This window comes from Callorhinus ursinus, unplaced genomic scaffold, assembly GCF_003265705.2.
Source record: "Callorhinus ursinus isolate GAN/ISIS: 27379988/994484 unplaced genomic scaffold, GSC_fseal_2.0 scaffold34, whole genome shotgun sequence".
Lineage (NCBI taxonomy): Eukaryota > Metazoa > Chordata > Mammalia > Carnivora > Otariidae > Callorhinus > Callorhinus ursinus.
This window is the reverse complement of record NW_027397096.1, coordinates 14,012,868-14,038,849: the sequence shown is the minus strand read 5'-3', so window position 1 is coordinate 14,038,849 and position 25,982 is coordinate 14,012,868. Positions and strand designations below refer to the sequence as shown.

Genomic DNA, 25,982 nt, shown 5'->3' with positions numbered 1-25,982 from the left:
TTCGTCTTCTTGGTGTTCGTTGGTTTTTCCCCAGTTGCCCTCAGATGTAACTGCTGGGTTCTAAGGTCAAGTCCAAAGCTCAGCATGACCCACCCCTCCAGCTGTCCTTTGCCCCAGATAGAGCCCAGCATGGGTTTTGTGAAAATAGACTTTATTATAATAAAATGTCTTTTTAAACAAATGCCCCCACCATTCCACACCCCTGAAGACCAAGGCGGGGAGGGGGGGTGGTGGAGGTTCAGTCAAACGATCTCCCACCACAGCGAAGGAAACATGCAGAGACACTCAGCCGGCCGCAGGGTTAGGGGGTGGTGAGGGTCAGGGTGGAGAGCTGTCTACCCCACTCGGAACAGGGGATGTATGAAAATAGCTGCACAAATCTGTCGTCTTCCCCAGCCCCCAGACTCCGACAGGGACCAGAGGAAAATGATGCAAAAGAGAAGTTGAATCCGATGAGCAAAATAAGGCAAACCCAACTCCTGCTATCCGCCCACTGGCTCCCAGGTCTTTGGGGGGGTGGGACACGCAGGGGCCAGGAGGCCAGGCTGGCAGGGACGGGTGGAGCACTATGGAGCGGGGTTAGGCCCGCTTTGGCATGGCCTTTCTCTTTCCTGGGCCTGTGCGGTGGAAGCAACATAGACGAGGCTGGGCCGAGGCACTGAGTATATACATATATACAGGGTTCTGCCCCGCCTGCCCCCCAGGGAGGTGGGGCTCCAGGGAATCCAGTGCAAACTCGCCTTCAGGGGAAGGAAGACAGGTCAGGAGGATAGCCAGGGCCATCAAGAGGGGGGAGGGCCAAAGAAGGGCCTAGCGGAGTGTGGCGGGAAACTAGGCTGAGGTGGGTGGCCTAGGAGCCACGCGTCCTGGATGTGACTGAGGTGCTCGGCCGCCTTGACCAAGTTACTTCCTCATTCTGCGGCTCAGTTTCCCCTCCTACATCCAGAGGATGCAGCCTTGAGAACTAGCTCTGACCTTCACCGAGTCTCTGATTCTGGGCTCAGAGACACAGTGTTAACTTGGAAGAACGGGCGTCTGGGGCCTTCCCCACCCAGTGATCTGGGGGCCTCAGGGTGCTGCTTCTGCCTGCAGGATGGGCCACAGCATCACTCTTTCTTCCCAGAGCCCAGTTTCCTCAGGAGCTGCTTTCCCTTGGAGAGGAGACCCCACACCTTCTCGCTCGTGCCCTGTGCCCCCCCCAGTTCAATTGTGGGGAAGTTGCCAAGGCCAGGGGCCCACGGCCAGCCTCTGGGCACTGGGGGCCCTTGTGTTGAGCTGGCCCAGTCCTGGAATATGAGAGAAAAGGCGCGAAGTCAGGGCCTGACCCCCTGCCCCAACCTGACTCTTTCACCCTGCAGCCTTGGGTGCTTGCAGCCCTCCATGTCACAGACCATGGTCAAGAACCAGAGCCCTAGCGCCCCACTCCTGCCCCCACCAACCAGAGCTCAGAGAGGCGAATGTGTGTGATGATGCTGAGGGAGCGCTGAGCTGGGAGTCAGAAGGGACAGATGCAAAGTCCAATTCTGCTTCCAAAACCTGGGCAAGCCCCTCCCCTTCTCTGGGTCATCTCTGTAGGGCACTACTGGGCTGACAGAGCTCCGGAGTCCTTGGACCTGCCCCTTGGGATGGGTGCCCCCATCGCAGCAAAGGAAGAGCAAGCACCAGGACCACTTAGAGGCAGCCTCCCACACCCCCCCCAACCCCCCGGGGAAGGCAGCCTTTGTACCGCCTCACAGACAGAGGAAGCATGCTCATCCAGCCCAGCTGATGCGGTGCCCCAGCCCCTTCAGGGAGTGGAGGCTGTGCCCACTCCATGAGGAAGAGATTGGGACTCTTCCTTAAATGGCCTCTGAGAGGGCTGCAGGGGGCCTGGGCCAGAGGGGCATCACTCAGGCCCCCCAACAAGCTCGGGATAGGGCTGCCCTGTTAGCATTTCTCCCTTGTAAAGCTCCTCCTAGCTCCCCTGGCGACCGTGAGTGGCTCCCCTTGCCCCCGGCCCACCCAGATGGTGTTGTTAGGGGCCTAAAGGACAGAGGTGAGTAAACAGGAGAGCCACCAGGAAGCCTCCCTGTCTCTACTCCCCATTCCCACATCCCTGCCCTGACCTCCTGTGCCTGGCACAGCCCAGTCGGGTCTTGGCCGGCCCCGCCGTGTTCCCCACCCCTGCCCCCCACTCCCTTCTCAAACCCCTCCCCCTACTCGCCACCAGAGCCTGGCAGTCTCCTGGCCAGAGCCAGCCATGGAGCCCAGGCCAGAGGCAGGGGAACCGGGTGCCCAGCCTGGGGCCACCCCACCGCAGGCTCTGATGATGTGGCAAGGGCCTGCCGACAGAGAGGTCTGTCAGCACCTAGAGGCCTAAGCATCTACTGCTAACCAGCCAGGGCTGGTGGCCAACCAGGGAGCCCCGGGTTCTTCCCACTCCTTCCCAGGGCTCCTTCCGTAACATCCCAGGAGGGAGGGGTTGCTGGGGAAACAACTGAAGGGAGTCTCTGGACCCCAGAGATGAACGGTTTGGGGTTATCTACGGATTTTGTTTAAGGCCCCCCCCCTTTAATTCTCTCCAACAGAGAAAACTGAGAATTAGAAGTAAAATCATGCATTTGATGCCCTAACAGGTCATGATGCAGAGAACAAGGGCGGGGAGACTATTATTACTGGTGGCTGTGTCATCCTTCGGTCACCAGTAATAATCACAATATTATGATACCATAGTCATATGGTGTCATAATACACTGATGAATCATGATAGGGATATCACACAATATTCTATAAGCTGCAGAGCTATAGAATATGAGAGGTCCGCTAATATGGGGCATTATATACTAAAATGACATGTATTCCTATAATAGCTGGCATTGCCTGGAGTAAAGGCAAGGGGAGGGGATGATCCTACACCCAGATCTGGCTCGCAGCAAGCTCTCCCTCCCCCATTCCCCGGGAGAAAGAAAAGCCAGGTTGGTTCCAGTATGCAAGACAAAGGAGCGCTATCTGATTATGGTGGTGTAGGGAGCGGTGAGTCACATGAACAGAGGGGGCCAGTCCCCCACTTACATGTTGCTCTCTCTCTATATATATCTATCTCCATCTAGCACTGGACTCGTCTCCTTCTCGTTCTCTGAAGAACAGGGAACAAAGAGAGGAGATGGGTTATGGATAGACTCACATGCTTCCTGCCCAGTCACCAGATCACCCAGCTCACGGGAACTGAAACGCTGCCTAGCTTTTGCCTTTGGAAATACTGCAGATGGGCACGCAGGGTTCCCCACCGGGGCCTGCCCTCCTCGCCCTCTCCCTACCCTGTGAGGCTGGAACGTAGCTGTATCCCACCCACCCCAGGGAGAAGCAGGCTCTAAGAACAAGGCTCTAAGAACAAGGACCGGGGAAGCTAGGCCTTGCTGGGCAACTGGCTTTAAAAGGCCCTGGGGGCAGGGAGACCCAACAGGGTGGGAGGTTCCCTGAAAGCCGGGCTATGACTGGCTAGTGGTGTGGGGGGCCCGGGGGTCCTTTACCACAAGATCTCCTCACCTACATCAGCCCGGGGGTGTGGGCAGCTGGGTCAGAGGGGCCTGGGACCAGGGTCAGAGCCGTCATTCCTCTGCAGAAAGCGGCACATACTGGGAGGGAGCTGGCCCTGGCTGGGCTCTCCCTGGCAGTTCCAGGCTGGGCAGAGTGCTCACACGGTTCACAGCCCAGCTGCTCCCTTCCCATGACACTGTCCTGGTCCCCCCACCCCACCACTCTGGCGGGGTACTCAGCCCCAACTGCTGAGCTGGAAGCCCAGCTCCTCACTGACCTGGCTCTCAGCCTGGCGTGTCCCGGGCTCCCTGTCGCTCGCCTCAGGCCCAGGGCCCTCCAGGAAGTTGGATGGAACCAGGCCCCTCTGTCCATTGAGCTCCCCCTGAGGAGGAGATGCTGGTGAGACTGACACCAGGAAAGAGGCCTCAGCCCCACCCCCGCTTGGCCCTGGAGCCCCTGCGGGAACAGCCTGAGATCAGTATCACTGTCACGGGCAGGGACTCAGCCCATTGCTCTGGGCTTCCTTCGGGAACCCTTGCTCCTCCCCCTCCCTGGCTCTAGGAACGCCCTCCCTGAAAGGGCTGGTGAGGGCGGTATGGCACACCCCCATCCCAATGTTCTCACATAGTAGAAACCATCATCGTCCATGTCCCCGAGCACAGTGATGACGTCCCCTGCCCGGAAGGGCAGCTCCGCCTGTGGAGAGTCCAGGAGGCAGGTGTCAGCCCCGGGGAGGAGCCGTCACCACCCCCCTGGGCTGGGCTCTATCTGTGGGTCCTCACCTCCACGTCCATGTTGGGGGAGCTCTCCTGGGGGTTGTAGTCAAATGCAGCCACCATGGTTCGGGGAGATTTTAGGCTGGCAGAGGAGACGTGCTGGGTGTGGCCTGCAGGGCAAGGAGGAGAGGACTAGGGACTCTCTCTGGACCACCCCCCATGCCATACTGTCCCCACGGGAGGCCTGCTGATCCCCTATTCACCACCTCTCCACTAGCTGCAGCCCCTGGCGGGAGCCCAGACAGCCCACCCAGCCCCACCTCTTTCCCAGTATCCCCAGCACAGGTCCGGTCCCTTACCTGCACAGGGTCTGGCAGGGCTTTCCGCCTCAGCTGTGGAGAGAACGTGCGAGTGAGCCCTGCCCCTCACACAGCCCCTCCTCATCCCAGGCTGGGGCTGGAGCAGGGCAGGCAGGATGCCCAAGTCTCACACAAGGGATGCAGGAGAAAGATGTTCCGGAGCAGAGCCCAGCCCTTTGAGTTTGGTAGTGAGCTAAGACCCAGAAAAGGTAAATGACTTGCTCTAGGCCGCGCAGAATTCAGAGTCAGGTGCGTTTTGGATCAGAGGTCCCGGCAAACCCCTCCCCGTCCCCATTAAAAGGAGTCTCCCCAGTGGAGGGAATGGATGTGGATGAAGGTCTGCCCTAATTCCCTTTAACTGCTCAAAACCTCGCTTGTGTCTCCCCAGAGAGCCGAGCAGGGCCCCCCACTCCCACTCATCCCCACAGGCCCCAAGGGAGAAGGGGGTCTCTCACCCACCTTTCTTGGAGCGGCGGGGCTTGGGGGGAGGCCCAGCTGTGCGGGCTGTAGAGTACACATTCCCTGATCCAGAGAAGCAAGTATATGTAAGAGAGAAACTGAGGCAGGGGAGGGGGGGATAGGGTAGTGACTCTGGAGTCTCCTCTCTGGGCTGTGACTGGGTTCTTGTGCTCAAGTTTCTAAAGGGCATTCCTCTCCCATCCCCAAGCTCCAGCATCTAAACTCCATGGCCCATCCCCTCTGCAGCAGATCCCCGGTCCACGTGGCAAGCCCCATGCCGGGGCCACACTGGCCTCAGTCTCTGCAAGGCCGCTGGCTCTGCTGGACTCTGCATGAATGAGGCTCCCCGGCCACCCCGGACATACAAATTGCTCAGGAGGGGCTCAGTTGGACGCGGAGCGGTGGGAGGTAGGTAAGGGACGGCAGCGAGTCACACCTGAGCCTTCAGTGAGAGCATCCGTGGACAGACAGCCGTGCTGGAGGAGCTGCTGTCTCTCCGTGGGGCTGTCCACGGCCACCTCGACCACCATGTTGCAGGGGATGTAGCCCATGCGGCCACCACCTTCGCCCCGGTAGAAGCCGTCGGCATCCTTGTCCCCAAACACCTGAAGGCAAAAACCAGTTGTCTCAGGAGGCCAGTGCAGCTCGCTCCCTGGGGCCCAGGTCCTGAGCCCCACAGCACCCCACTCAGGTTTGCAGAAGAACGCTCTCCCTTTTGTGGGCAGGGAAACGGGGAACGGGGCAAGAATCTAGAATAAGGATCGGAGGGATGAGAGAAGATGGCCCTTTTCATATGCTCATCACTCGCTGTCTGCACGTCCGGTCCCCCAGCCCACCCCGGACTAGATCTCTGTAACCTCAGAGCAGCGGCAAAAAGCCTTCAACGAATATCTGGAGACTCAGAAGAAATTGTAAAGTTAAGAGCAGCGGTTATTAGCCCGTGCTGAGTGCTGGGCAGCTGACGTCCTCCGTGCGTACCGAACCTCCTCCTCAACCGCCTCTGTGAGGCAGACATGACCCTTATCCCCATTTTACCAATGAGAAAACCGAGGCCCAGAGCAGTCAGTTCATCTACCCAAGGCTGCACAGCCGCAAGGGGCAGAGTCAGGATTCAGCGCCACATCCTTTGGCTCTGGAGGTTGTGTTCTCACCCACGCAGCCTAGGGTGCCTCCAGGACAGGAAAGGAGAGAGGATGCCCCCACCCTCCGCCCCAGTAAGTCAGTCACCTTCAGGATTTGGCCCTCCCGGAAGGGGAGCTCCTCTTCCCCAGCATCAGGGTTGGGCGACATCGACACAGGGTCATAGTCAAACAGAGCCACGAAGACCCTGACAGGCAGGTCCTGGTAAAGCAGCGCTCCTTCCAGGGGGCTCCTCAAAGGGGCTGCAGAGAGAACAGTGACCATAAGCTCTGGCCAAAGGGTCAGGTTAGGAAAGACCCCCTCAGCCCAGCCCCGCTCCCGTCAGGGGCTCACCCAACTCAGTGGCGCACACCCTGGAGGCCTGGGCCCCTCTCCGCGGGGGGCCCCTCCGCCCAGAGCTGTCCTGCCCTCTGGGCTCCCCAGTCTCTGCTGCCTGCAAAGAGAGGGCAACAGACAGCTGAAGTGACCCACCGTCCCACAGTGGGCAGCTCGGCAGGAGCAGACCCCCCGCGGGCGCTCCCCAGCTCTGCCCCGTTAGCATAAGCAGCGCAGCAGAGCAGGGGCCCAACATTCCTCTCCTGGAGCCTTGGCCCAGTCTCAGGGAGACATCAGATACCCCCGTGGCAGAAGGAAGGCGGGAGGGGAGACCCCCCCCCCGGCTCCAGCCACCCTAGCGGATGAGTGCAATAGAGGGGACTAAGGTTAGCTCTTAGAGCTGGCCGAGGAGCGTGGGAGAGGAGAGCCTCTTCTCGGCGTCAGTGTCCCGAAGATGTAACGAGCTAAGTAGAGGAAAGGCCCACAGGCAGGGGGCCGGCTGGCAGCAATTGATGACTAGCGATCACAGAATATTGTACATCCCAGTTCCGATCAGCAGAAGCAGCAAAGCAGTGGAATGCGGGTGGGAGGCGGCAGGGGAGGGAGCCCAGAGGCCCAGCCCCACCTCAGCGGATGGAGGCGGCAGCGTGGAATGGGAGCGGCTGGTGGGCAGCAAAGCAGAGCCACCAGGCGGCAGCAGGCAGGGGGCTGCCGGGGTGGGGCGGGGGGTGGGCACGGACCCGGGAGGGTGGCTCCTTGGCTCTGCCAGTCGCACTGCGGCCTCTCCGCTCTGGCTCCCCCTTCTCCCAGACCGAAAGGCGCGGGTAGGGGTTGGGGCCTGAATTAGCCTTCAGAGGCCCCCTGGACCTTCTTACGGGGGCTGTGCCCCAGGCCTCCCCATCTCCAAGGTAGCAGGAGCTGGTGATGCTGATGCCCCCACTGCCTGCCTCCTGCTCGTCCTCAGAATCATATTCGATGCTGATTTCCAAGCACTTGGGGGAGAGGCAGCTGGCCAGGCTAGATTCTGGGGCTCGGCCCCGGGAGCACCTCCGGGAAGGGGGCGGCCGCCCTCTCCCACCAGCCTCTGGCACACTCTTGGTCCCCTCGCCCACAGTGGGGCTGCCCCTCTCCCGTGAGGGGCTCGGTCGTCCGGGCGCCTGGGGCCCGCCGTTGCTGAGAAGGCGGCTGCAATGTTCACGGGGGTCTGGGGACCGCCTGCGGTTTGGGGGCTTCTCGGGGGAGCCACCTGCTCGCCTCCGGCTGCTTCCACCCACTAGTCCAGGCATGTCTTCCGGGCGGTCCCCAGCCCTGCAGGGCTCTGGAGACAAGGGGCCCGAGCCAGGTCCTCGAGGCTGACCACTGTCACAGCCCAGCCCCAGTGCTGCCGGCTCAGGTGGGCCGGGGTCTCGGGAAGGACAGCCTGCCCCTGGCTTCTCCTCGTCTTCCTCCTCCTCGTCTTCCTCCTCCTCCTCCTCCTCCTCCTCCTCCTCCTCCTCCTCGGGGATGCTAAAAAGCTTCTTGCTGCAGAACTGCTGGAGGGGCAGCTCCAGGATCTGCTCCAAGATCTCCTCGTCGCTGTCAGCCTCACAGAAGGGGTCGGGCTGGGGCTGGGGCTGGGGTGGGGGTGGGGTGGGGGAAGGGCAGCATGGAAGACAGGTCCATGGGACGAGGACAGAGCTGTGACCTTTGTCCTCAAATGAGGGCAGGGGTTGCAGGCAATCCCCCAGCCCTCCCTCAGCTTCCTCCGAGAGGAAAGACCAGAGGGGGGCTGGCCCAAAGTCCCACAATGCGTCCAGGGCGCAGCCGGAGGAGCAATTGGGGAACACACCCAAGGAACAGGCTGCACGGCCGTTGGGGCCCTGAGGGATGGGAGCGACCCGGAGCCCACCGCGCCTGTAACGGCAGCGAGGCCTCCCCCGCCCTCCCTAGAAGCTCCCAGCAGGGATCTCGGATGGCGGGGTTCCAACTGCGGCAGGCGGGCAGGCGGGCGGGAGCAGGAGAAGGGGCAGAAGAGAGCTCTTCACCCTCTCCTCTCCTCCCAGGAGGGCAGAGGCCAATCCTGAGCAACTTCCTATCGACTGCGTGGGACAGGGCCCAGGCCACGCACCTAGAAGGCTGCTGGCACTCGGTGGCGGCTGGAGCGGCTGCTGGCTGGGGGGGTGGTAAGAGGCCCCTGGAACCCGAGGTCTAGGGCCCACCAGCCCCTCCTCCCCCCATTACCTTGGCCCCATTCTCCCTGATGCTGTGGCCAACAACCTGCTTCTGGAAAGAACAAGTCCTGGAACCCAGCTCTTCCTCCTCCTCCTCCTCCTCCTCCTGAATGTCTGAGAGATCTGAGTTGCGCCCATGGTCCACAAGGGAGTTCGCCAGACGGCCCCCGAGCTCGGCTGCATCCTCCCTCTGCAAGAGGTAAGACAAAGGAGGAGACAGACAGGGGGCTCTGCAGGGTCAGCGCCAGCCGGAGTGACGGGGGTCCCTCGGCAGAGGGCGACAGGCTCATGTCCCAGATGGGAGGTGTGCACGGGGCGGGGGACAGGGGGTGTGGGGGGAAGACGGACAGTAGCCAAAACAAACAGAGACAACTGGGAAGACAAAGCAACAGACTCAAAGCACAGACCAGGGCAGGAAATAAATGGAAAGGACCCCCAGATTTGGGCTGGCAGAGGCAGGGAGGCAGGCCCCAATTCTGTGAGATGGCCCAGTGTGTCCCCAACCCCATACCTCAGCCCTGGGCCTCAGCCCAGGCCCTGAGTCTCCTCCGCGGCAGGCCTCAGCCCGGGGCACCTGCTGGGCCAGTGCTCCCTGGGTGCAGCAGGGTGCTGGGAGAGCCTCTTCCTTGGCCAGTGGTGAGGCTGCAGGGTCGGGAGCTCTCTCGCCCACGGTGGGCTCGCTGGCCCTCCCATCCTCTGAGGCACCCAGCACAGCTGCCCCAGCCTCCTCCTGGAATGGCAGGCACTGAGGAAGGGCCCAAGTCCCCGGCCTCTGTCCCAGCCTCCACCTGTTCCCCCTCTCCCCCAGCAGGGTACCTGCAAGCAAGGTGCCGGGGGATCCTCATGGGATCCTTTTGGTGTCTCTCTGGCAGGGGGACCCCCGGGGGGCTCTCGAGTTCCACGGGGGTCAGGGCGCCGGAGAGGAGAGCTGGGGTCTCCAGGCCCGGGGGAGGCCGGAGCAAGGGGTGGTCTGGCCTCGGAGCCTGGCCGTGGTGAGGGGCAGGAGACCGTGGCTGGCAGGCAGGCTGCCACCAGGGCCGGGGGGACAGGAGCTGGAATGGAGTCGGCCGACTCGCCATGGGGTGACATGGTGCGCACGGCCACCTGGCGACACACTTGCAGCAGCTGCAGCTGGGACAGCTCCACCAGCACGCTGCCTGCTGTGGGCGAGGCCACCTCCATGATCTGCAGGGCAGAGGGAACGCAGCTGGGGAAGGGAGGCCGAGAGGGCCACGTGTCAGGACGCGCAGGAAACAGTGGCGGTTAGCATTCTGCCAGGCATCGCGCTGCGGCCTTGGAGTGTCTCGTCTCACTTAACGCCCCCGGCCGCATGGCCCCAGTTGGTGGCGTGCTTTTTTGAATTGCAGTCGTCTGCTGCCAAAGCCCACGCCCTCAACCAATCTGCGGGCTCCATGGGGCCCCCATGCCGGGCGCGGGGCACCTCTGTGCCAGGCTGGGGAGACTCGGCCTCTGAGCACAGCAAGGAGAGACCCCCATCCTGTTCCCGGGGCACGGGGAGGCAGAGGCCCCAGGCCATACCTTCTGCCCATCAGCGTAGATGGCATAGCCTGTGACCCGGACGCCGTTGGAGCTGCCAGCAGCGTCGATTGTTACTGGAAGCCAGCTGATGATCAGGACTCCGGGGGAGGGTCCCAGCTCAATCTGCACGTCCAGGGGGGCATCAGGCGGGCCTGGGAGGAGGAGGGCACAGGACCCAGGGATGCGGGACGCTCACCTCGAGGGAGCAGCCTAGTTCGCGGCTCCCCGGGAACCCCCGCGGCCCGGCCTTCTGGGTGTAGGGGCAGCCCAAGGCCAAGCCTGCGTACCTGCCGGGAGTGTGGTGAACTGCAGGGTGGCGGCCCGCTGCTCCGGCCTCTCCCAGCCTGGTTCCCAGGACTCTCGAGGTGGGAGCTGAGCCTCTACTCGGGCCTGATAGAGGGTACCAGGCCGCAGGTGGCAGAAGGTGGCCCAGTAGGTGCTGGGGCGGGCAGGGGGGCACTCTTCCCCATTGAGGTAGACGGCATGGGCCAAGTTGCTATTGCCGGGCACCCAGGTGATCTCAGCAGACGTGGCCGTCAGTCGACGGACGCGAAGTTGGCTAGGTCCCACCCCGGCTCGGGTACCCACCGCCAAGCAACAACGCAGAGGGTCGGAGCTGCCCTGGCTGGTCAGGGCCTGCACAGAAACACGGACGGGCCCGGTCCGCAGGTCCAGGTTCTCAAGCACAGCCTTGGGGGGCACCCCTGGCCCCAGGGCCTGACGCAGCTCCCCATTCACGCCGATGTGGTAGCCACGTAGCTCCACTCGCTCAGGAGGTGGCTCCCAGGCCAGCACCACACTGTGGGCCAGCTGCCTGAGGACCACCAGACTGCGGGGGTAAGGCACAGCCAGGGGCCCGCCCAGGCCCTCAGGCTGGGGGCTCAGACTGAGCTCGTCCCCTGCAGCCTCGTCCTCCGGTCTGGGCCGGCTGCGGCCCCCGCTGCTCTGGCCCCCGCTGCTGCTGCCGCCCCCACCTCCACTCAGGAAACTGAGTTCAGGGCCCGAGCTGTGGGACAGATCGGCCAGCTCTGGAGGGAGGGAGGTCAGGAGGTCATCGTCGGACACACGCTCTACAAAATTGGAAGGGACCAGGCCCCTTCGGCCATCCATGAGCTCCCCTGGCAGAGGGAGGGCAGGGAAGGGGAAGACAGGGAGGAAGTAGAGAAAAACCAGTCCAATAAATGCATTTTAGCCATGGTTAGTGCATGATCTTAAGCATTTGATTCAAATCAACATCTATCCGTGAGCACTTTTAACAGCAGGGAGTTACTGCTAATATTCACAGGTGTGGTAACAGCACTGTGGTGATAGAGGACAGAGCTTCTTAAATTTTAATGTGCATCTGAATTGCCTGGAGACTTGTTAAAATGCAGATTCTAACTTAGTTAGGTCTGGGTGGGGCTGCAAGTCTGCATTTCTAACAAGCGCCTGGGCTCTGCCAGTGTCACAGAGTGTCCGCGTTCTGAGGAGACGCGCGCCGAAGCATGGCTAGGCAAAATGCCATGGTGGCTACAACTCACTTTTACCTCATTTTTCTTTTTTAACCTACAGACAGAAAAAGCAAATATGACAGAATGTTAACAACTGTTGAGTCGAGGTGGTGAGGATATAGGTGGTTCGCCGTACGATTCTTTCATTTTTCTGTGCGTTCGAAAACTCTCGCACTACAAAGGCCTGAGGAGTGGGGACAGGGGCACCCTTCAACTTCCCTTAGAGGAAAACAAGCCTCCTCAGTGGGAGAGGAAGCACCACATGGTCAGGGTGAGAGAAGGAGTCTCTAGGGACAAAAGACGTAAGTGCCAGAGAAGATTCCCCTCTGGGTTCTAGAAGGGATGAGGACCCACCGCGGGCCGGGGTCTAGGAACAAGACTGGCGGCCAGTCCAGGCAGTGACCAGAGGTCAGTTCTGGTACCTTGTGCAGGTTCTCCTGAACACGGGACAACAGAGGGATGTCCAGAAGGAAGAAACTGGGCACAGAGCATGTCCTGTCACAGCTAATTTGGGAGAAGGGAGAGGGTTCCCAGGGAACAGACAAGCGGGTGGCTACTGTGCCTTATTAGGAGGAAGTGGGAGCAGGGCCCGGGGCTTAAGGAAGGGGTGTGGAGGAGGGAGACGGGTCTGAGCAGCAGGAGGGCCAGCAAGTTTCCCCAGCACCCTCGCTCTCCGCTTACGCCAGGACGGGGAGAAAGTAAGGAAACTTGAAGAAACAAGAGCGACTTCCAGTAACTTCGAAACGATAAGTGCTTGGAGTGGGTCGACTGGTGACCTCCCCAAACCATGTCCACATCCTAATCCCTGGCTCCTGTGGCTGTGGCCTTACTTGGAAAACGCATCTTTGCAGATGTAATTAAGTTCAGGAGCTTGAGATGAGATCGTTCTGGATTGTATGGATGGGTCCTAAATCAAATGACAAGTGGCCTTACAGGAGTGGCACAGAAGCAAGACACTGAGAGAAGAGGCGGCGGCAACGGAACCACAGAGGCAGAGACTAGAGTGACGTGGGCACAAGCCACGGGGCACCTGGAACCACCCGAAGCTGGAAGGGACAGAGGATGGAGTCTCCCAGAGGGCCTCCAGAGGGAGCGTGGCCCTGCCAACTCTTTGATTTCAAACGTTTGGCCTCCAGGGGTGTGAGAGATTGCATTTCCGTTGTTTTAAGCCAGCCAGTCAGTAATTTGGTCGGGCAGCCTGAGGACATCAGTGTGAGCACGACGCTAAGGAATGGGACAGGGAAGGTAGGAGCCTTCCAACCAAGCGCATCTACTGCCCAGAGAGGTTGGCGCTGGAGCCCCCACCAGAGCCAGGTCCACGTTCCCGAAGCTGGAACCGCGGACAGTGGTCCAGGCGGCACCAGACATAGACGAAGCCGTCACGTAGCTAAAGGTCTGACGGGGGGTGGGGGGTATCCTGGGCTCAGTTGTCTCCAGGCCTTTAAGTCTATCCCAGATCAGACAGTTCAAATTCTAATAATTTGTGGTTAGTTACTATTTGTGTTTTGGCTGCCCCCCTCCAAGAAAAGGTGTGGCCTCTGGGGTTTTTTACATTTAAAAAGTCGTTTTTCTGGAAAATATTTAATCCCACTTCTGTTATGCACATCTCTGGGGAGTTTAGCTGTTCACCATCACTCACGGCAGCTACTCAAAGACCAGCCGCCGGGCCCGGGGAAGGCATGCTGAGCGGACTCGAAGACCCAGCCTTCCAAACCCCAAGCTTTGGGCCTTATGGATTCAGACCTGACTTCTTTGCTAAATCTCCATCCGTGGTTATGGTCCTCACCCTGCCCTGCCTGCACCACAAGCCAGTGTCGGCACAGCGTCATTCTCCCAGCCCAGGTACCAGGGCTACCTGGGGAGTCTCCCGAGACCGTTTCTTGGGCAGGCCCTGCCCTGTTGCCTGGTCTCAGTCACGGGGCAGCCGCTCTGTTGCCTGAGCTCCCCACGGACCCTGGAGAGCTGCCCTGAAGCCCACGCCCTGCCCGGGCCCAGACACCTGCTGACTACTTCCTAACCCCCTTTCCCGGGCTCTGGACCCTGATTCCTCCTCCCTGCGCCCGACTGGAGTCCAGCGTCAGATCTCCGCCACGCGCCCGACTCTGATGTCACTAGAGTTAAGCACCGTCCTGCCCTGTCTGGCAGCACAAAAGCAAAGTTAGCCCAGATTCCCTACGACGCCATCCATCATCCGGATGTGGCAGGCCCTGCTCTGCCCTGCTTGGGGCAGATCTGTGGTCAGACCAGCTGCCCCCTTTCCTAGGTCCCTTCCCCACGCGTTGCTTTTTAGCGGAGTCGGAGAAGTTCTAGTGGGCTGAGCCGGCTGGGGGGAGGGTCGGGGGGGGAGGTCTTTGGGAGAGGAACTTAGAGGCAGGGGACGGACAGAACAGCGCCGCCACCTCCCTACCTTCAAAAAAGCCATCCTCATCCATGTCGCCATAGATGTAGATGTACTCGCCGGCGGTGAGAGGAAGCTCCGCTTCTGGGTTCTCATTGGGGCCCTCGAACGGGTTGTAGCTGTTGAAGGAGGTGCGGAGGAGGAAGACGACGGTGACCTACATCCCCTGCCTCCATGCCCCGTCTCCTCTCCCCCACTGTACTAGGCCTTTGTGGACACTTGGTGGTCCACCCTTAGCCAAGGAGAGCGCTCACTGCGCCCGCCCGGCCCAAACAGGCCGAGAGGACATGTCCAACCAGGATCCCCGTACCGCTGCCGCCCCCTCCAGAGGCCTCTGTCTTCTTCACCTGGTCCTTGCCTCCCACACACCCGAAACCCTAGGGAAACGGGGAGCAGGGGCAGGTGCCCACCTATAGCGCGCTAGGAAGACCTGGATCCTGGCTCCTCCCCGGCTGCCCTCGGGTGCCGCTGGGAGCAGGGAGACACTGTCTGCCTCCAGCTCTTCCACCTCACTGGCCGTGTCCACCTGTGGGCAAACAGAAGGGGCCAATGGCAAAGCAGGCAGGTTTCCAGGATGAGTCAGAGGGCCCTGCGCTGCTTTGAGGAGAGAGAGCACCTGCCGGACAAGGCCAGCAGCAATGATCCCCGATGTTTCCTAAATCAGCACCCGAGCCCGCAGGTCCTGGCAGAGCCCCGCTGCCCTAGCAAAGGGGAGTGAGAACAACCTGGATCCCTCCTGAGCCAGGGCCTCTGCTGCACCCGCCCAGTAAGTAAGACCGCTTTCCCCATCGGAGAAGAAGCCAGCCACACCAGTGTGTGGGGGGCGACCAATGGCAGTTTGTCTCCTTAAGGGAAAAATACGGCAAAGCACTCCAACTGGGAAGAGCTGGAGGCAAGGAGGCAGAGACATGAGAAGTCCCTGCAAGGAGGGTCCAGAGCGGGGAGACCCGGCGGCCCCTCCGATCACTGCGCCAAAGCCTGCACCGTCGTTCTAGCCCACAAGGGGGCAGTAGAGGCCGGGGCTGGGTTCTACCGCTTTCCACAACCTTGGACAGCAGGGCTGCTTCCGACCTGCCGTGCCCCCCATTTCTGGGGTTTGGGGTTTGCCCCTCCTAGAGAGGAGAGACAAGGTGATCAAGCACTTGGTAATGAAAATAGCTGCCGCACGTTAAGCATCTATTCTGTGCCCTGCAGTGCTCTTCCTTCTATTTTTTCATGTAATCCTCAGGACAACATTACAAGGCAGGTTTTATTAGCTCCAAAATCCAGACAACGAAACCAAAGCCCAGAAAAGGTCAGAGGCTCGCCTAAGACAGAGCTGGGATGTGAACCCCAGAACCTGCGTCCTTTCCCACACAACCATCTGCTTCTGCTACAGACACTCGCATGAACAGTTTCATTATACGGATCCTGGCGCCAATGCGTCTCCTTCCATCCAGCTGGGGACTCTGGGGCCTCTGTGAGCTCTAGACGGGTGGGACTGGGCAGCCCCAAAGCAGAGCGCTGGAGCCCTGGGGGGCAGGGCAGGCTCCACCTGAGCTCCTTGCCCATCAAGGAATCCACAGGTCCTTCTCTCCCAGGGCCTGGCTCCACTTCCCAACTTGCGACCCCCACATGGCCAGCAGCCACCCAACTCCTGGGGACCCCAGAGGAGGACAGGGCCACCCCCCCATTCCCCAGACCCCTCCCCAGCACTGACCTCGGGCGTGGGGCATGACTTGGGGCTGTTGTGGATGGATTCAGAGCGAGAGGAGTTGGAGAGGGACTCTGCCTTCTTGGCCGTCCTTCGAGGGACCCCGGTAACAGTGGCAGGGGCAGGCTCAGAAGACTTTGGGGTGCAGCGCCCAGGGGAGCCCGGAGGGAGATCAAGGTCTAAAGAGAAGATGGCATGTGGGGTCTGTGGCCTGAGGAGGGACTAGGGAGCAAGGATGGGGCCGCTCGATAGGGGGGTCAGGCCCTCCATAGCCACGGTTCCTTCTCAGAGGAAGACATTTGAGGGAAACTTACTACATAGAGGTGGAGATGATTTACATATATTATTTCACATGATCCTCAGAGCAGCTTGATGAGGTGCACTGAATTTTTCCCGTCTTAGAGCTTAGGAAAACAAAGCCCACAGAGGTTTAGCAGCATGCTCAAAATCATGTGGGCTGGTAAGTGAGAGGGGGCTGGGGCCCCCAGATCTGACTGATGCCTGGCCCAGCTCTTCACAAGCCCATCCTGTCAGCTGCTGGGTCCTAGGGCCCAGCGCTTAGCCATGACCACACAGTCTTGCTGGAGGAGAGGAGCAGTGGCCGAGACGCCTCGCCAGACTCCAGGAGAGCCACTCCTGTGAGCTCATTTCTCCCCCGTCAGAGCCTTGCTCCAGCCAGGCCTGGCTCTAATTTGCTGTGTGACTTTGGGTGAGTTGCTAGCCTTCTCTGACTCAGAACGCTCTGCTCTATACAAAAGCTCCAGGCCTGGGGATTCCAGACTAATGTCACTAGGGTCCACCTTACCTTTGGGGCCGGATCCCCGGCAGGGCTGGGGAGTAGAGCAGCAGCAGGGGGGTGGGGGGTGGTCCCCAAGGGTACTGTAGCCCAGGGCAGAGGTGAGTAGATCCAAGGGGCCGGGGTGCAGGCGGAAGGCCTGGAGCTCCTGTGCCAGGAGGCTGAAGCGCTCTGTTTGGGTGCGGCACTGCTCCTCCAGCTCTCGAACCCGGACCTGGGCCAAGACCTCCCCTAAGCTACCAGGCCCAGCAAAGCTGCCTGGTCCCATCCTGTGCCATGTCCACACAGGAGGAGCCCAGAGCAGGCCTCAGCTCATATCCGCCCAGCCCTAGGCCGGGGCACCAGCCCTCAGCCTTGCTGTCCCACTGCCTTAGTATTGTCTGAGCCGGGGGGGGGGGGGGGGGGGGAGGTACCAGGCCTGTGGGGGGCCCGCCTCCCACTCAGCACACCCTCACACCCCAGGCAGTGGCACTTCCTGCTTCTAGTTGCTTCTAGGCCAAAAGGAATGGCGCCCACTCCCAGCTCCACTTCTGGTCCCTCCTCAGGAGTCTCCTCGGCTCTGCTGCTTGTCACCCTCCCACAGTCAGTGACCCAAATCCCTACCCTCAAGAGAGATCCCACACAGGAACTAGGGACATCTTTGTGGCAGGAAGGAGCCAATGCTCAAAAGAATTTTTTTCTCAGGTTTCAGGAGAGTCCCAACATTTGGGGCCTCTAGTCCCAACATTTGGGGCCTCTCCCCTGGCCAAGATCAAGAGGATCCTGGGTTAGACTGGTGATGAACTTCCTCATGGTCTGAGTGGCTAGGTTTTAGAGGAAGGACGGCCCCATGTCTGCCAGGCACTGCGGCAGGTCTGGGTCGAGGAGGTGGCCCACATGTCCTGCAGGAATCCCAGCCCATCTACACAGTCTTGGGTCTCTGCTACCAGTCACACCCTCCTCTGTTGGACATGAGAGCTGGGGCCACTTGGACCTGAGGAAGGAGACGCAGCTCAGCCAGCCTGGAGAGGCGTAGGGGAGAGGACAGCCCAGGGAGGTGGGGGGTGGGGGCGGGGGGCTGTACCTGCATGGAATCCAGGGTCGACTGTGGCAGGAAAGGAAAGCACAGAGGACAGGTTAGAACTGCTCACCCTGCGGGTCATTGCACAGAGAGGGAGGGAGGGAGAAAGGGCCCAAGTGGACACTACCTGGTCGGCTCCCTGGACTGACTGGGCAGTTCCTAAACGGAAGGATATTTCAGGGTGAAGGGGGCCTCTGGGGGTGGGTGGCAGTGGGGAAGACCGCTGCCACCAGACCCAGGAGCCCCTGCCCAGGGGTGCCCTTGCCTGACAAGTAGGCCAATGGTGGAGGGAATTCCCTAGGCTCTGGAGCATTTAAGGGCCCCTCCTGCAACCCCACACCCCCCACAGCCACAGAGTCCATTCCAGCTCTCTCTGAACTTCCCCGCCTTCCCCCCCCCAGACTGGTGCTGCCACTGGTCACCTGCAGGGACCCTACCTCCAGCAGCTGCACGGCCCCTTCATGTTCCCTCTTGGCTTCTACCTGGGCCTACAGGGAAGAGGAAGCAAAATGTTGGAGGGGAGGGATGAGGGCCAGGGGAGGGGCTAAAGGGGGACAGACAGAGGAGGGGCAGCAGGGGCAAAGGGAGGGAAGAAAGAGGGGAAGGGGGGGAGAAGAGGAAAGGGGAGCTGGGAAGGGGGAGGGGGAGGGTTCTCCTCCCTGCCCCCCCAAATTCCCAGCCCGGAACCATACCTCAGGTCAGAAGGTAACGGTGTCAAGGCGAGGCAAGGCTGACACTGCTTCTCTTTCTGGGACATCCACCCTCTGGGTTTCCCTCCTACCTCTTGGGACGCTCCTTCTCAGCCTCCTGCACCTGCTCCCTGCCTTTTGTCTTTTTTAAATGTTAGGGAGCCGCAGGGCACAGGGCTGGGCCCACTTTACACCCTTCACTCTCTCCCAAGGGTCCCATCTAGTCACACGGATGACTCCGAAACCTCCGTGACCAACTTCCCCATGATTCCAGACCCGCAGATCCAACTGTCTATGGACACGTCCACGTGTATGTTTCACACACACCCCAAACTTAGCCAAAATCGAACTCAGGACTCGGGACTCCCTAACTCTCACACCTGTTGCCCCTTCATCCTTCACCTCCTCAGGGCTGTCCCTCAGGGTAGACTGAAAGGAGCAGAAGCTCTACTAGAATCCTATGGAGCCTTGTCAATTCTCTCTCCAAAATATATTTCAAATCTTCCCCCTTTCCACCTGCCCTGCCTGCACCCTAGCTCAGACGGACATCATCTCCGGCAGGAGCCTCGACACCAGCCCGACCGCCTGCCCCCTCGCCCACTCCCCCAACCCCTCCTCCGTAGGGCTGCTCAAGTGATCTTCTAAAATGACGAATCAGATCATGCTATCTCCCCGCTTGGGACCTTCCAACAGCTCAGAGAACAAAATATCCAAACTCTTCTTTAAGGCCTGACAAGACCTGGCTCTTGCCTAATTCCTGTGCTTGTATTCTAGCCACATTGGTCTGGACCCCACACTCCTTCCTGCCACAGGGCATTTGCACTTAGATTTTCCCACCTGGAGCGCTCCTCAGCGGGCTCCTTCTCACCCTTAAGGTATTAGAGGCCTTCCCTACCGGCCTCTCTAAAGTGGCCCCTGGCCCCATCCCTGTCACGCTGTCATATCACCCTGTTCACGTCCCCCGCTGGGCCCATCAGTGACTAGGGTCGTCTCACTCAAGCATCTGCTTATTTGCTGATTGGTCTAGGACCAGTGCCTAGCACAGAACCTGGTACTCAGCGGGTGCTCAGGAAAAGCTCATTGGGCCAGTGGATGACCCAGGGCTCCGGCGGCCTACCACCCTTCCCTCCCCCGGGCCCCCACCTGCTGCAGCCTCCGGACCTCCTCCTGCTTCTCCTGCAGGCTGAGCCGGGCCTGCTCATGCTCCACCTCCAGCTGCTGCCTCCGCTGGGCCACCTCCCGCATGTGCTAAAACACAAGACCCTGGGTCAAGGCCAGGGCCTCCCCCCCCCCCGCCCACCGTTTCTGTAGCTCTAAGGTGAGTGAGCCTCAGACCCTATGGCTTCCAGATACCCTCTGTTAAAAAGGAAACCGAGGCCAGAGAAGCGCAGGGGTTGGCGGCGCCAGGACTGGACCTCAGACCCCATTGCCCCACATAGGGCACATTCTACCACTTTCTCCTTGTCCCACTTTCTCCTTGTGCCAGGGACCAAGACCCTCCCCCCACGTCCATAGTCTCCTCACCTTCAGCACCTGCTCCAGGCTCTCCAGCTTGCTCTGCAGGCCCTGGCTCTTGCGAAGGGCCGAGTCCCTCTCCTGCGTCACCCCCAGGAGCTGGCCCCTCAGCTCTGCATTCTCCCACTCCACCTGGAGAGGGGGGAGGGGCAGGGAGCTAGGTGTGTCCACCTTGTCCCAGCAGCTTCCTCGCCAGAGAAGCAGTACCCTTCATACTCTAGCCCAGTGCAGGGGGCAGAGAAGACAGCCCCGTGCCCACGGACCAGGGCTCCAGCAGAAGCCCAGGCCCCACAGCACATGCGCAGAGTGGCTACCTGCTCCTTTTCCGTGGCTCTCCCACTGAGCCGAGAGTTCTCCTCCACGAGGCGGGCATTCTCATTCTGGGCTTCTCTCAGCTGCAGTTCCTGAGAAACCAGGGGAGCTCTGGGGAGGGAGCCCAGCACCCACACGCCTCCTCTCCCCACACAGAGGACCTGGCCCTCCCAGACAAGGCCTTCCTCCCCCCCCCCCCCGGACCCTGTGCCAGGCAGGGCAGGAGAGCCCCGAAGGATAGGAGGGGGTGAGAGCAGAGCTGAGAGGGAGCCCACCACCTGGCTGGCCTTGGGGAGGCCCTGGGGAGCTCACCAGCTCCTCACATCGCCTCTGCTTTTTCCGGGCTTCCTGTTCCAGGCTCTGGCATTTCTTTCGCTTCTTGCTGAGCTCTGACTCCTGTGGGGTCAGAACCAAGGGCTCCTCATGTGGGAAGGCAGACCTGGCCACAGCTGGTCGCCTCCAGCCCTTGACCTGGGACTTACCAGCTGCTGCACCCTCTGCTGTCTCTCAGGCTCCCCTAGGAGCGCGGGTGGGTTCTCCACATCCTCCTGGGCCGTGGCCTGGAAATGCCCAGGGATGGGGGCTGGCACCTGAGAATAGGGCCCCCCGGGGCAGCCTGCCCCCCCCACCCGGCCTGTGTGTGGCAGCTTCCCACCCCATCTCACAGTCAGCAAAGCCATCCCTGCCCAAGAGGGGAGGGAGGGGGCCGGCTGCCTGCACACATCTCCAGCTGATGTGGAAGTGCAGAGGCAGCACCCCTGTGTCCTCCAGACATACTGCTTTGAGATCCTGAGACCCATGAGTGCCCTGGGAGATGTGTCCCTTATCCAGGCCAAAGCTTTCCCTTTTTAGCTTCCAACAGCAGCCCTGCTCTGCACTCAATAACCGTCCTGGGTGTCCTTCGCTGACTGGCAGAGAGCTGGGAGACTGCCTGGGCCCCCCCCCCCCGGGATGTGGTGCTCCCAGAGCTGGAATTCTGGATCATCCACGCTGGGGCTTTGCCTAGAGCACTGCAAGCCTGGCCAGAACCTCGTCCTAGCTTCCCCCAAGCCCACCCTGTCGCACTTGAGATTTATCTATGCAAACTCCAGGGGAGGGCAGCTCTTGATGGGAGGTGCATCTCCCTCCCTGGGCCAGGCAGAGGGGCAAAATCTGAGCGAGGAGCACCCCCCGCCCGGAGGCCTTGGTCGCTATGGAGCCCCTTCTGCCACCCCTCTTCCCAGAAGGAGGTGAACCTGGGGCCGCCCAAGTAGAGAGAATGGAGCCAGACCTCTAAGCTCTGGGAGTCCGGGGTAGGGTCCCAAGCTCTCGCGACAGCGGCTGCCTAAGCCCAGCGCCCAGCGAGGGTCGCCCGTACCTGGAGCCGAGGCGGACGCACCGCCACCCCCGGGGGGCCGGGGCCGGGCCTGGCGGACCAAGCGGGCGCTAAAGGGGGCGTCCCCGCGCTGCGGCGGCGGCGGGAGGCGGCGGCGCGGGCTGGGCCCCGGGCGGCTGCCAGGGCAACCGGGGATTTGCGGCCGGGCCGTACCACTGCGGCGCGGCAGGGGCGGCGGGGCGCAGGCCTGCGGAGGGCGGACCCCGAATGGCCGGGGTCGGCGCGGCGCAGGTACGGCCGACCCTCTCCTCCGGGATCGGGGAAGCTCCCGGGCCCTCGGAGAGCGCACCTCACCGGCGGGTCCTCAGGACTCTGAGTGTCGTGTAGGGGGAAGATCCTGGAGCCGCCCCAGCCCCGCCCCCACCCCAGACGCCCCCACGCCTGCCCCTGCGCCGGAGCTCACCTCTCCCGGGGCCCCGGGGGCGGGCGCCCCTACTCTGGCCGGGGCCGTGGGGCCCGGGGGCCGGGGCGGCGCGGGCGGCTCCTGCTGGTTGCGCAGGGCGATCTGCCTCTGCAGCCGCAGCACCTCCCGCTGGGACTCGCGCAGCAGCCGGTCGAAGTCCCGCACGTGGAGCCACTGGGGACCCTCCTGGGGTTGGGGGGACAAGAAGAAGGGGAGTCAGGCGTAGCCCCGGCCCGCCCCACGCCATCCCCGGCAGAGCCCGCCCTTCCCCTTGCTGGAGGAGCTCCGACGCGCGGGAACGTGCAGACCCTCCCCTGCGTACAGGCCTGGTCAGAGGTGCACGCGTATGTGGCCACATGCTTCCGCGAGCCCGTGTGCGGTCACAGTGACTTATTTACTGGGCACTCACGGTGTGCCCGGCACTGTGCTAAGTGCCTTGTGAACATCGCCTCACACAAGTGTGAGGTATGTGTGGATTCATCCAGCCAGACCCGCTGGCATACAGCCCGAAGCCTGGAGAACAGAAATTCCCAGGTCTGGGACTCGTGGCTCCACCCCCTTCAGTTCAGGCTCCTTCTCCCAGCTCCCACCTGGGCCGTTGCCAGGGGAACCTACTCCCCAGCAGCTTCCACCTTCCCGCTTCATTTGCATCTCATCAACATCTCGTCCACATCCCACAAGCCAGGCAGGCGGCCCCCGTGTAGGGCTGATCAGGAAGGGGTGACCAGGGCCTCGCACCTTGCCAGCCAGGGTGAGCCTGGCCTGCAGCTCCCTGCACTCCCGCTGCAAGGCAGCGATCTGCTTGTCCTTAGCCAGCAGGGCGCTGGCTGTCTCACTGAGGTCCCGGGCTCGCTGATGGGCCAGGGCCTTCCGGCACAGCTCCAAGCTGGCCCCAGGTCGCGGCACAGGGGCGCTCACCTGGCCAGAGGAGGGGTAAGGCCAACGATCATCTGAGGGCTGGGGCACTTCTCCCACTCCTCAGCTCCTCTCAACGGAGGGGTAAGGATGAAAACCTGGAAGTTTTGCCTCCTGCTTCCACCCTGTATTGGGGGCTTTAGGGGACCGCTAGCCTCACTTGACTCCATCCCCGCAAATCCTCAGACAGGACTGAGGGGGTTACCTCCACATCCTAGTTCAGGCCCAAAGGATGCTGCTAATTCAGGGCTGCCTCTGTCATGGGTCTTCATCCCTGCCCCCACCAGCTCTGCACCCGGAGATGAGCTCAGCGGGAGGTGGCAGCCAGCACCAGCACGTGGTAATCCAGAAACCTGCTCCCTGCCTGTTCAGGAACTCCCTGCCCAGCTCTGCCCTCCCTCCGGTAATTCCAGAAACCCTTGGCCTCCTAGCCCAGCCGGCATTTGCCCTGCCTAGCCCTTGGCCCCTGGCTTCCTGCTCCCCTGGGAGCTAGGAGTCCACGCCTCCTCAGCCCCACCCCCTCGGACCCGGCCTGGCTCCCCTCTCTCCCTGGTCACCCCGCCTCCATCCGGCAGCCTCCCATCCTCACCACCTTCAGGTTAGTCTCCTGCAGCTTCCGGGCCCTCTCCTCCAGGCGCTTGGCAATGACCGCCAGCTGGGCATTCTTCCGCTTCAGCCTCCGCACCTTCTCCTCTGTCTCAGGGAAGCTGCTCTTCCTCTGACAAGGGGTCAGCCAGAATTGGGGCATGTGGGGACTGCCCCACGGACCCAATCCTAACCATCCAGGACGTGGGTTAGAGCCCTGGGCTCACAGTGGGGTCCTTGGCAACTCAAGATAGGGGTTCACCCTCTCTGGGTCTTGGGGTCATATCACCTCCATGTAGCCCCCACTTGGAGGCATAGTTTATGGGATGAGGAGGACGCTGAGGCAGAGGGCTGGGGTGTCTGAGTCTGCCTTCCCCCAGCTCCAACCAGGACTCGGGACTTGCTTTCCAAGCCTCACCAGCATCTGATTTTCCTCCTTAAGCATGGCACAGCGCTGCTGCAGCTCCCCCAGGGCCCTCAGCAGCTCCGGATTGGGCCTGTCCCCGCAGCCCACGTTCAGCTTGCCCTGGCATGGCAAAGGACAGGGTACAGCACCCCAGGAACACACCCTCCCCAGTCAAAGCCCCCCTTATGGAAGCATCCTGCCCGCCAACGGTCTAGGGAGACATGGAGATGAGAAGGTTCTCCCCCATGTCCCAGGCCTTCCGAGATGAGCATAGGAGGCCAAGAAGGGACCCACGCTGGCCTCCCCGAGTCCTGGGACCCTCTCTGCTAGTCCCCAGTTCTGTCTGTCTCTGCCCATCTCTTCCTGGGAAATGCCAGCCAGAGCTCCCAGCCCCACCCCTCCAGGCTCGTTATGGGCCCTGTGTCCCCTTTCCTTCCCGCAAAGCCCTGGTCCTTCCATCTTCTATAGGAAGCTGCTCACATCTACCCCAAACCTTGTCCTACATGGCTCAGCCCAGTACTGAGCCCCCTCCCCTCAACTCTGATTCCATCATACACCTCCACAACCCCCACCACCCCCACCCCCCGGATCCTCCAGCCCCCAAGGACAGAGACTCTCGGAGGAGGAGACACAGACAGACAGACCATCAGAGAGAGACACACAGAGGGAAGGGGTAGGGGCAGGGCCAGATGTAGCGGACAGGCTGAGAGTCAGAAGGACAGACATACAGCAAAAATGGAGCCCCTGAGATTCCTGCCCAGAGAGGGCATGGCACACAGTCACAGAGAAGGACCCCCAGACAGAGACAGGCCAGGAAAAGAGACACGGGCCGTGGGGTTGCATATCACGCCCAGGCTGGAGGGCATCATGAGAGCCCCCCCAACCCCCACGTAGACCCCAGCTCCCTTACCTTAGGGAGAGCCTCCACCTCCTCATCCTCCAGCCTCGGGCAGCTGGGTCTGGAGCCGGCTGCTTGGTGCCTCAGGCCGGGCAGCCCAGTTTTGGTTCCTTCGGCGTCAATGCCCCCCATAGCCCCAGGGCTCTGGGCTCCCTCAGGCTCAGAGCTCTCCTCGGGCCTCAGCCCTCCACCCTGCAGAGCTTCCGGAGTATCAGCAATGCTTGGGCTCGCACCTCCAGGTTCGTGCCCCTGGCCCGGAGTCCAGCTCTGCCAGGCGGGCAGGGCCCATGGCTCCATGGCTCTGGGGTCCCCCAGCCGTGGGAGGGGTGTCAGTTGCTCCATGATACTGCCAAGAGGCCCCAGGACCCGGGCCGGGGGACATGACCCAGCCAAGCGGAGGGACTGGCGAGGGTCATGCCGGGCCAGACCCTGTCCTCTCTGAGCTCTTGGCTTCACCGAGGCTCCATCCGAGGTTGGCCGTTCTTCCTCACCCACAAAGGAGGCTGCAGGAGTCGGAGCTGCCAGAGCCGAAGCTGGGGGTATGCGAGCTATGTTTGCTCGTGGCTGTGTGTGTGCGCGGGTGTGTGGACGCGCGAGGGTGTCCCCGCGGGGGCAGGGCGGATGGCAGAGGCCACCACCAGTAGCGCCCGGGTGAGGGTCGGCGTGTGTCTCCAGCTCCGTGCGTCCCGAGCAGCGCTGCCTTGTGTGTGTTTGGAGGACCGATGCCCCCACTCGTGTGTGTTGGGGGTAGTGGTTCTGCGTGTCACTGTGCCTGTTTCGTAGTTACCGGTTGTTTCTCTGTGTGTGGGGGTGTCCGTGTTGCAGGGCTGTGGCAGCGTGTGATGCTGTCACTGGTTGTATCCAAGCCGCTCAGCGTCGTGCAGCTGTGTGCAACGGTGTCATTGTATGTCCGTCAGCGTCTGCGAGTCTGGCCATCCATCACGACCCTCAGCCTGGCTGGGGTGTGCAGGAGCTGCTGGGGTGATCCTCAACCGTCCGCTGGGGTCCTTTATCTCCTGCCCCCTCTCTGCTGCTGCTTGCTGCTTTCCCGCTCGCTGGGCGGTCGGCTGGTCCTAAGGAGGCCTGGGTCGGTGGGCCGCTTGCCTCATAGTCTCTGTCCCTGCTGACCTCAGCTCTGGGGACTGCAGGGGTCCCCTACGGTCCGGGAGCCCCGAGATGGTGGGTGCAGAGGA

At 61.6% G+C, this 25,982-nt stretch overlaps 1 protein-coding gene across 2 annotated transcripts; it reads right to left on the bottom strand.

The window, feature by feature from the left end:
* Positions 1-130: 130 nt before the first annotated feature.
* TSPOAP1 (TSPO associated protein 1) lies at positions 131-25,982 on the bottom strand. Of its 2 annotated transcripts, XM_073879558.1 has the most exons (32): positions 24,802-25,982; positions 23,904-24,011; positions 23,490-23,618; positions 22,724-22,903; positions 21,986-22,171; positions 20,690-20,767; positions 20,520-20,603; positions 20,210-20,299; positions 19,905-20,027; positions 19,524-19,628; positions 18,129-18,179; positions 17,695-17,715; positions 16,641-16,845; positions 15,842-16,014; positions 14,553-14,668; positions 14,152-14,261; positions 10,542-11,372; positions 10,255-10,406; positions 9,532-9,900; positions 9,227-9,445; positions 8,726-8,905; positions 7,246-8,118; positions 6,524-6,623; positions 6,278-6,432; positions 5,487-5,655; positions 5,051-5,113; positions 4,592-4,624; positions 4,299-4,402; positions 4,141-4,212; positions 3,794-3,898; positions 3,048-3,115; positions 1,168-1,286 (listed from the first exon to the last, which is right to left on the bottom strand). In XM_073879558.1, exons 1-31 carry the CDS (start codon positions 25,129-25,131, stop codon positions 3,086-3,088), a joined length of 5,544 nt encoding a protein of 1,847 aa, XP_073735659.1. In that variant the 5' UTR covers positions 25,132-25,982; the 3' UTR covers positions 1,168-1,286; positions 3,048-3,085. The 2 variants fall into 2 exon arrangements, with proteins under 2 accessions (XP_025706810.2, XP_073735659.1); XM_025851025.2 differs by lacking the exon at positions 3,048-3,115 and having other exon boundaries at positions 131-1,286.

What these genes read in the sequence shown, in the direction of transcription:
- TSPOAP1 (XM_025851025.2), bottom strand. Translation starts at nt 25,131, where the DNA reads ATGGAGCAACTGACACCCCTCCCACGGCTGGGGGACCCCAGAGCCATG. An exon ending in CGACCCTGGATTCCATGCAG is followed by an intron (nt 16,846 to 17,694) that starts GTACAGCCCCCC and finishes GTCTTGGCCCAG; the next exon opens with GTCCGGGTTCGAGAGCTGGA. An exon ending in CCAAGGAGCCACCCTCCCGG is followed by an intron (nt 6,624 to 7,245) that starts GTCCGTGCCCAC and finishes CTCTCTTTGCAG; the next exon opens with GCAGCAGAGACTGGGGAGCC.